This window comes from Pteropus alecto, unplaced genomic scaffold (genome assembly GCF_000325575.1).
Source record: "Pteropus alecto unplaced genomic scaffold, ASM32557v1 scaffold40, whole genome shotgun sequence".
NCBI classification, from domain to species: Eukaryota; Metazoa; Chordata; class Mammalia; order Chiroptera; family Pteropodidae; genus Pteropus; species Pteropus alecto.
In genome coordinates this window covers 3,084,937-3,094,578 of record NW_006431919.1, presented here as the reverse complement: position 1 = coordinate 3,094,578, position 9,642 = coordinate 3,084,937, and the positions used below count along the sequence as shown (strand labels likewise).

General features: G+C 45.3%; 1 protein-coding gene and 1 long non-coding RNA gene across 5 annotated transcripts in view; one reads left to right on the top strand and one right to left on the bottom strand.

The window, feature by feature from the left end:
• Positions 1-9,642, top strand: part of GLRA1 (glycine receptor alpha 1) — a 71,947-nt gene that overhangs the window by 24,435 nt on the left and 37,870 nt on the right. For 3 of the 4 annotated variants that reach the window (XM_006906434.1, XM_006906433.1, XM_025043156.1), the window contains exon 2: positions 5,913-6,040. The exons of the other annotated variant lie outside the window; for it this stretch is intronic. In XM_006906434.1, coding sequence (XP_006906496.1) covers positions 5,913-6,040 — 128 coding nt within the window. The remainder of the gene's footprint in view (positions 1-5,912; positions 6,041-9,642) is intronic. 4 annotated transcript variants of the gene reach the window in all.
• Positions 1-9,642, bottom strand: part of LOC112475245 — a 222,223-nt gene that overhangs the window by 209,998 nt on the left and 2,583 nt on the right. The window contains exons 3-5 of the long non-coding RNA XR_003044651.1: positions 8,407-8,525; positions 7,031-7,191; positions 6,364-6,529 (exon numbers count right to left, since the gene is read on the bottom strand). This is a non-coding gene — a long non-coding RNA (uncharacterized LOC112475245). The remainder of the gene's footprint in view (positions 1-6,363; positions 6,530-7,030; positions 7,192-8,406; positions 8,526-9,642) is intronic.

The window sequence follows — 9,642 nt, the reverse complement described above, 5'->3', positions numbered from 1 at the left end:
GCCCCCACCCCCACCCCCACCACTCTTCCAAGTGCAGTGGGTGCCTGTCCTCTGTGCTCACTGAATTCCTTGATTATAGCACTGGCCATGCCTCGGACACCCCAACTTTCACACCTTATTCTTCCTCTCCCCACACCAACCCCATTTCCCTTCCCTTCTCAATCTGTGCCTCCAGCTTCCTCCACCAGCCCTGCATGTCCCTCTCCCTTGGTTATCCTCAGCCTCTTAGTCTCTCTTCAGCTCCTCACCTCGTCCTTCTCCCTTCTCCCCAATCCCTCCTGACTGCTCTGCCCATGGTGAACTGAGGAGATGGAATCTGACGGGGGGTCCCCTCTGCTAACCCAGAAGCGTTCTTGGGGGTATGGTACCACACAGGGCGTAATTGAAACTGTTTCTCCCCAGTGCCATTGCTGCCCCTAACTCATTTGAAATTCAGATTGACAGTTTCATATTGATTCCCCATTGCCAACTGATGTTGCAACTGGAGAATGAGAATCTGAGCATTGATCCGGCCTTTTTTCTGACAAATCTCTGAAAAACAGGTTGTTCCATTTGAGAGAAATCTGAGGCTAGATGGGGAAGAACCAAGACACAAACACACTCACAATTTCCTAAAGGAGTCCAGACAAATTTGAATCCCAAGACCAGATGTATAAAACAGGAAAAAGAGAGAGAGAGAGAGAGAACATTATAGACTAATAAAATGATGGTTCAGGATCAGAAGGACTCTTATAGATTATTCTAATCCCCACATTTTATAGGTTGGGAAATTGAAAAGCAAAAAAGGAAGTGACTCGCCAAAGGTCACGCAGCACCCACTTCGCTGTGTGACCCTGCCTCCCACCCCACTGTAGAACCCCGCTCCTGAACCTTTCCATGGTCTCTGTCATTAGGAGTCAAAACTGAGGTCTTTTAGATACCAAAGCATCCTAGTGTGACAAATCTTCTAATTAAAAGGTGAAAGATGGTTTAACACTGTCTAGTCAGTGCAGCTATCACCACAAGCCTTCTCAACGAGGGGCAGAACACTTGGTCCCAGAAGACCTCGCTGTCTTTCTGGAAATTACTATTAATCGAATCTGCCCAAAGCAAGTCTGATTCACTACATTACATTGCAGTAATCCCTGAAACAATTTGCATCATTTCCAAATACGTACATAGGGTCAGCAAATCCTAACAATCAAATATTTCGTTTCTCGGCTCCATTCCCGGCTCCTCTGCCCAGTAGCTCAGAGCCCATGAGCAGATGTTCACGTTCAGCAGCGGCAGTGGTTCCAAACGTGGGGCATCGGGGGGCCCCGTGGTTACTCTGCACAGACGCGCCAACCAGACTGACTGTAGCAGGGCCTTGAACGAATTCTGTGCAAAATGTCTACATATAGACAGAAATGTTCTGTGATTATCAAGTGGAGGGGCATGGATATTTTGACATTAAAATGGAGCCTCTGTATTTGACAGAGAATTAGGGAGATTTTGGACTAGGGCAGTGAGAGATAGGGGATGACCTTCGGTGGTTCACACGCAATAACAGTGAACAATTGTTGAACCAATTCTCTTTCAGTTCTGCTACTTTTCTCAAGAAGAAAGTCTCCATTAGATGTTAATATGTCTCTAACACCTTCCCCACCTGGCTGGTCTTCCTCTGGAACCTAGGGCAGTCCCCAGGCTCAGAACATTGGCAATCGACGGGGTATGGCTAGAATTTTAAACTCTTCTTTTTGTGTTTTCATTGTATTCACTATTGTGGTTATTTCTATTATGGCAAGTAATACTGTTTTCTTCATTTGTAAGTAGTTAAATATAAGGTTCCCTCTTAAAGGGGGGTAAGTTGAAAAGAAGCGAGGCAATTTCAAGTAAAATCTTAAGTGACTAATAGTAGAGCTGGTGCAGAAACAAGGCGAAAGTGTGGAAGTGATACCCAAGAAGCCACTGGTACAGGATACGTGGAGAGTCCGGATGAGAGAATTTCAAAATTTCAAAGAATTCTGCTGTCAATCACTTGACAAAACAGAGGATCATTTGGTAATTCACGATTTCTTCTCCATTTTTAAGTGTGGTAAATTCAGAGTTGTATATATCAGGATTGCTAAAAGTCAGACATGTTTTGATTTTCTTGGATGTAACAGAATATAACAAGCTTCAAAAACAAACAGTAACAATCCTCTTCACAATTTGTAAAAGGCTTTCCCATACAAGTAGCATTTGGGTGAGGCAACAATTGAAAATCCGCATTCTAATTCCTTCTCACATTAAAATACTTTGTGACCGGAGGCCAGTTACTTAGCCCTCTCAGAGTCTCCATCCCCTCCAGTTCAGCTCACCTTGCCGGGGTTGTTAGTGAGTCAATGGTCAGGTGACAAGACTGCAAATGCCTTGCTATAGACATGCAAGCTCAGATAACCAGAGGACTCCAGCTTTGGGGAGGATTCAGATATTAAATGGCACAGTTTGCTAATAGCAAATGGTAAGGGATAATTTGGGGCAAATTCATTCTCTCACTGTACCACCTCATAGGATTCAGGCTTATGAAAGAGGCCTAAAGGCCAAGAGGTCGCTTATGCTGTAGTAACTACCGAGAGGAAGGACTATGCTCCCAAATCTTATTATCTGAGATAAGGGGCTAGGCAGAGAGCAGGAGCTTATGAATGCTTCATAACTGCCACTCCTGGAGAGGTTCTAGAAGTGAATTAGAGCAGCAGGAAAGTCGTACATCATCAGCTGAGTGTCTGTGGTCCCCTTGGCTCACACCGGAGCCGCAGAGCAGCCATGACTCTGGTGCTGAATGGAGAAAAGTCTGGGAATGTGGTACTTACTATCTGTTGGCCATGTTTTGAAAGTGCAGTGAAATGAGAAGTCCTGGGACTGGCCTGAACTGCTACACACACACCCACACACTCACACACTCACACACTCACACACACATGCACACTCACTCACACATGCACACTCACTCACACACACATGCACACTCACTCAGACTCACACACACTCACACACTCACACAACACACACTCACACTCTCACACACTCATTCACTCTCACACACTCATTCACACTCACACACATTCACACCCTCACACAAACTCACACTCACACAAACTCATACTCACACATTCACACACTCACACACATTCACACTCACACTCACTCACACATGCACACTCACTCACACACTCACACTCACACTCACACACTCACACTCACCCACACACTCACCCACACTCACACATTCACACAACACGCTCACACAACACACTCACACACTCACGCACACATGCACACACATCCACAAACTCACACTCACACACAAACTCACACTCACACATTCACACACTCAAACACATTCACACTCACACAACACACACTCACACACACATGCACACACACTCACACTCATTCCCACACACTCTCACACTCACACACACTCACACTCACACACACTCACACACTCATTCACACTCACACTCACACACACTCACACTCACACAAACTCACACTCACATTCACACTCACACAACACACACACACTCACTCACACACACATTCACACACACTCGCTCACACACACTCACATTCACACTCACACACACACACAGAGCCAGGCAAGAGCGAGACAATATATTGAATGACTGCTCTGTTCAAAGAACTGTCCTGCTTTTATCTTTTACCTGTGCTATCTCAGTTAGTCCTTGTGCAAAACTCATTTGACATATGAGGCAACTAAAGTTCAGAGAGGTTAAGTAACTTCTCCCAAGGTCACACAGCTAGAAGACAACTGAGACGGCATTGATTCTAAATCATCTCTTCTTTTTACTCTTTTTGAGCTATTATGCTTTTACATTTCACAGCACATTTCAGAAACACACATGCAAAGTACATATCACATTCATACATCCACAAAGGCATTTAACACATTCACACCCTATACCCATGTACACATACACCCCACATATACACACAAAAATGCTCATCTTAAAGCACACACTGAACAGCACACTTTCACATGAACATAGGTATTCACATTTTTGCACGTACAAATCTATGTAACATGATCCACTATTCATCCACAAAAACTCCCATGCACACTCTAATCCCCACACACATCCATACACATACACCCACTTGTACACATAACATACATACACATCACATCTAGAAACCTATCCACATCACACAAACTCACAAACATCTATAGATATACACATAAAAACAGTAAAATGCATTTGTCCCTGATCCTGACAATCGAAACTAGTTCTTCGGTATATGATTAGGAACCTTCGGATTACTGAGTGTCTAAATAATCCTGGAATATCTTCTGAGTATACAAAGGAATACCAGATTGCTTTCAATATTTTTTTTTTATTACTGGGTATAATAGTCTAATTACTTTAAAATTATTAATCCATATATGCATATTTACAAATGCCCTACTCATTAGGATATTTGATTAATTAAAGTAGCTTATTATCCATGCATTCATTCATTCACCGTGCAAATTACTAAACACCAATTATGTTTGAGACACCATGGTAGATATAGTAGAAAAGTAAAAGAACAAACAATAAATAAAAACACCATGATTCCTGGTCTTAAAACACAAATACAAATGACTATAATAAAAGGTATCACGGCCAGGACCTGGCGAGTGAGGGGTGTGAGAGGGGATGGGGACCAGGAGACAAGATGGCCCTGAAGCGGCTGGTCCTAGAGAACGGGCAAAAGTAGGTGTCATCTGAAGAAGCTGTGGTCTGGAGCAGCAAGTTTGGAAAGGAAGCTGCGGTATTCAGTTTGGGAGAAGAATGTGAGGCACGACATCTAGATGGATGTGCCCTGCAGATATTTGCAAATGAGGAAAGCGGGATCAAGGGAGAAGCCAGCACAGAGACAGAGATCTGAGAGTCATCCGTTCGTTAGGCGTGATCACTTAAACAGTTACAACTGAGGAGATCAGAGAAGGAGCTGAGGCCACGAACGTGATGGAGCGCAAGTCCTTGGGGAACACCATGCCCTACTTGGCAGTGCAGGCTCGCATGTCCCTATGCGCGCGCTTCCTCCGGTGCACCGCCCCTCAGCACACACGACAGGGTGCGCCAGCTCCCAGCTCTCTCCTGGGTAGAACCGCAGGACTGGGAAAGCTCAGTCGCACAAAACAACCCTGCACCTTCCAATCCTGACTCCGGAAATCTGCATGCCTTTGAAAGTGTGGCAGGGAGAGGACGACTGTTCTTAGACATCAGTAATTCATACTACGCTATGACCTGAACCGACTTTGTTGAGTGGGAGCGGGGAGTCAGTTCCTTCCACCAGCCGTGCCTCAGTAAACCGGGCATTTACTGAAGTGTGTGTTTCATGTGATAGTCGTCCCATATATATAGGCATCTAAGCTTGTTAAATATTCTGGGAAGAGCTCAGGTAAAGACGTGTTCCGAAATGCATTTCATTTGGGCAATTTTTCTTTTTAATTAGTGACGGATTCTGAAGACAAACTTTAGGGAAAGCCTGGACTATATGATCTCTAAGATTCTTTTGGCTGTGCTGTTCCATGGACCTATGAGAGTGCAGGCACCCAAAACACAGGGCTAGGCCTGGCAGGAGGTTAATCCTTCAATCTCCGATCCCAGGGAGACCAGCAGCCAAGTATGATTGCTCACATCCCCCAGAGATGCAGCCTAAAAGAGTCAGCAGCTTCTCAGCAGCAGTCAGACACTCGGCTGCCTGCCAGGATCCCACACTGGCTATTTGGGCTGGATAAACAATTTAGCCTGGGCCTTACCTCATTAAGGATCTGTATTACCTATTTCTCAGGCTAAGAACACTCTAGTGGTTCTACAGGGTCTGGGCAGGGCTGGGATCTGACCACAGCATGAGAAAGAGCCATCATTAACCCTCTGCTTTCCTCTCTCCCTTCTCAGCCTTGCTGCTTCTAAGGAGGCTGAAGCTGCCCGCTCCGCACCCAAGCCTATGTCTCCCTCGGACTTCCTGGATAAGCTAATGGGGAGAACCTCTGGATATGATGCCAGGATCAGGCCCAATTTTAAAGGTAGAGAAAATTTTCCTTCCAGATCCCCAGGGATCTGTTTTTGTAGATGAAGAAGCAAGCAGCATGGTATTGGATGCAGATGGCAAATACATGATAAAAATCTCATGACTCTTTCCTCTGCCCAAGGCAGACTATTAATCGACTCAGTCTGTTCCCCACCAAGCCCAACCAAATGAAGCCTCAGAAACCAACTCAACAATACCTCTAGTTACCAGGAGTCAGTATGTAAATTAAAACCTATTTGCTACCTCTGGTATAATAGACAGAGGCAAACGTAGAATGTAAAGAAATGGGTTTGAGTTTTGGTTCAGGTACAAACTTACTCTCTGAACTTGAATAAGCCTCTTCCTTTCTGTGAGCCTCAATTTCTTCATCTCTTCAGTGATGGAGTTGGCTATATCTATGGTCTTTAAACCATGCTTCATGGAGCTCTAGGACTCCCATTCCAAGAGTAGCCAGAATCAAGATTTATGCAAAACTTCCCGATTCCTAAAACATGTAAATTCAAACGAAACATGCTGGTGAGCCAGACATGCCCTGTGGGTAGCCAACTCACCAACCCTCATCAAAGTGATCTGGGAGGTTTCTTTTAGCTCTCGCAGTCCAATGGGATCTTAATGCCTGTAACAAGAAAGGACAGCCCCCTTGCCCACTGCTACCTCAAGAGGCTGTGACACCGTGAACTGCTGAGCAGCATCCTGCAGGTGTGGCCTTCAGGACTCCCTCTCGGCCTGTGCCCTCGGGCCTTCCTCCCAACACCCCGGCAAAAGTCGCATTTCAAGGATCCATGGCAGCCTCCTAATAAATTTTTATTCCGATGCCCTTCCTTGCTGTTCCTTTTGGCTCAAGTCCAAGACCAAACAAGGGATATGACAGCTGGTAACAGCTTCCTAATATTTGCCCCCCATTCTCAGAGTGCTCAGCAAATAGACAGCTGACTGGGAGATGCACCAATGTTTGTGTTGGGGCCCACCTCCCACTCCTGTTTACCTTGAGGCTCTTTTGCTCCCCCAGCACTCTGCTCCTGAGGCCACATCTTCCAGCACCATTAGCATAACCTTGGTCCTCTCAAGGACAGGTAAGTCAGGACCAAGGTTGTTGTCATAGCACGCTGGCCTCAAGCCCTTCACCAGGGTCACAATCTCAAACACCTAGAGGGACCAGGCAGGTATGGCACATGAGTGAAGCAGGACGAAGATAAGAAAACGAGGAAGCACAGGGCTAGTCTAAGTGCAGCCGCTTCTCAGCTCCTGCAGTAGATCAGGCAGTTTTTTTTTCAGGTCTTCCAAGATAAGACTTGAGTCTGGGGTTTGGTGAAATCTTCCAAGTTGGCAGCTAAATCACATCTTTTAGAAACACCATAGGCCAAATCGCACACATTTGAGAACTGACCACCAGGTCGCATCCCCCACTCCGAGCAGTTTTGAGGAGTTCCAGCTCACCACGCCCCCTGGTGGGTGCTCTCAGAACTCCACCTTCAGTGCCATGGTCTGGTTTTCCTGAGGAGGAACTCTTGCTGCATTCAGGGTTCACGTGTTAGTTATCCTTTGTACACTGTACTTGGCACATAAAAGCACCACAATAAAGCTTTCAAGATGAATTAATGAACGAATGAGCCAAGAAATATGCTAAGGCATATAGCAGTTAAGTGACTCTCCCAAGTCATATTGTCAATGCTATAGGACTAACCCAGAGAGCTACTCTGACTCAATTCTCTGTCTAGTGCTAGTTGTGTATTTATCTGTTTATTTGCTTATTCATTTACTTATTGACTTACTTAGCAGTGGACATTTTTAAAAAATAAAATTTCTCCCAGACTATAACACCATTGAATTAGGGCCCTTCCTCTCCACACTGAGAACTTTATTCCAAACACTTGAGCCCAAAATCTACAGAACTAGATAATCTTAGTCCTCTCCCAAAACTGCACTGTCTCTCACCCCTTCAGGCCCCTCCAAGTCTGGCTCTGGGCAAGGTGCAGCCTCCTGGAATCCCACCGAGGAACTGGGAAGTGGGGTTCTCTACACTCCCTTGCAGTGAGGGCTGAAACACTGGCATGTGGGGATCTCCCGACCCCAGCCCCATGGTCCCTTCAAACTTCCCCCCAAACACAAATAACATTCCCAAAAGCCCCGCACTAACCACAGAGCTCCTGTAAGGCCCCCGTAACCCCTACCCAATAGGAAGAGACCTGCATCGTTTGAAAACTTGACAGAGTGATTAATCACCAGAAATTTAGCCTGCCCCCGATTCTCCTGCAGATAGGTGGAACGGCAGGTTCGGTCTACAGAACACAGTGGCAATGTAAATCATAACATAGAAGTAAAGGAATGCTAAAACTGAATTCTACAAAGCCTGCTACTTACCTGGCACACATGACCCAGGACAAACCGCTTGATGTAGCTGGGCCTCTGTTTCTGCGTTTATAAAATGATCCAGTAGAACAAGGCCTTTTCAGCTCTGATATTCTCTTTCTTCTTTAAGACTTTGTATAGGATAATGGTTCCCAGGATCCAAGGCACAGCGCAATGCAAACACATACACAAAAGCAAAATTAAACTTTAATATTTAATGAAATATATATATCATCCTTCTGCCAAAGGCAGCTGGATTGTAATTTTCTTGAGGACAATTTAATTTCAGATTTATATCAATGAATCTCACCTCCCCATGGGGTCCTTTTGGCTGGCACCCTTTCCCACACATAAATCAGGATCTAATTTATATGGGAATCACAGCCCCAGACATTTGCAGGGCTTGGGTGGGAACTCTGTGTACGTCATTCAAGGCATAGGCATTAACTCTTTGGGGCATCTTAATGGTATGAGGTTAAATGAAAAGAAAAGCCTGGGTCTGAGTCTAAATGGGGAGGGGGTGGGCGACTAATAGGCGTTATTTAAGTGGAAGTGACAAAGAAGCAGATTTCCATTCAGTGTAAGGAAAATTTTTTAGCAGACAGAGCTATCCAACTATGGAAAGAATTGTTCAAAATGAAATGAATTCCTTACTACTGGAGGTGTTCAAGCTCTTAGCCTTGAATGGGCAACTGTCTACAGCAGTGGTTCCTAAACCTGGCTGTGCATGAGAATCACCTAGGTAGCTCGTTAAAATCTAGACTCTGGGCTAATCTCAAGAGATTTGGGTTCACTGGGTCTGGGATTAGGCCAAGGAATCTGTAGTTGAACTAGTGCCCCAGGTGATTCTATTGCAGATAGCCCTGTCTACACATTGATTTGGGAAACAATTGATTAGCTGACCTTTAAGAAACCTTCCAGCCCTGAAATCCTATAACCTTGTAATTCAAATGCATAGCTTCCATGAGGGAATTCCAAACCACTGGGGCTCAGAGTGGCTGCCTAGATCAAGAGCTACTCTCCCAGCCTGCTGGGGCAATTGCAATCCAGGACGCGGAAAGGGCATGCCTGAGGTAAAACAGCCATGTGCTGGAGCTATGTCAAAAACCTAGGGGGCCCAGCTCTGCCTTGGAGGGAAAATCTGGATTCTTACCACAAGGCTGAGTCCCTTCCTACAAGCCAAGATTTCTGAAAAGAAGGAAATTGTGTCTGAGTTTGGGTGAAATGCTTGGGCTACTTTTTCAAGAG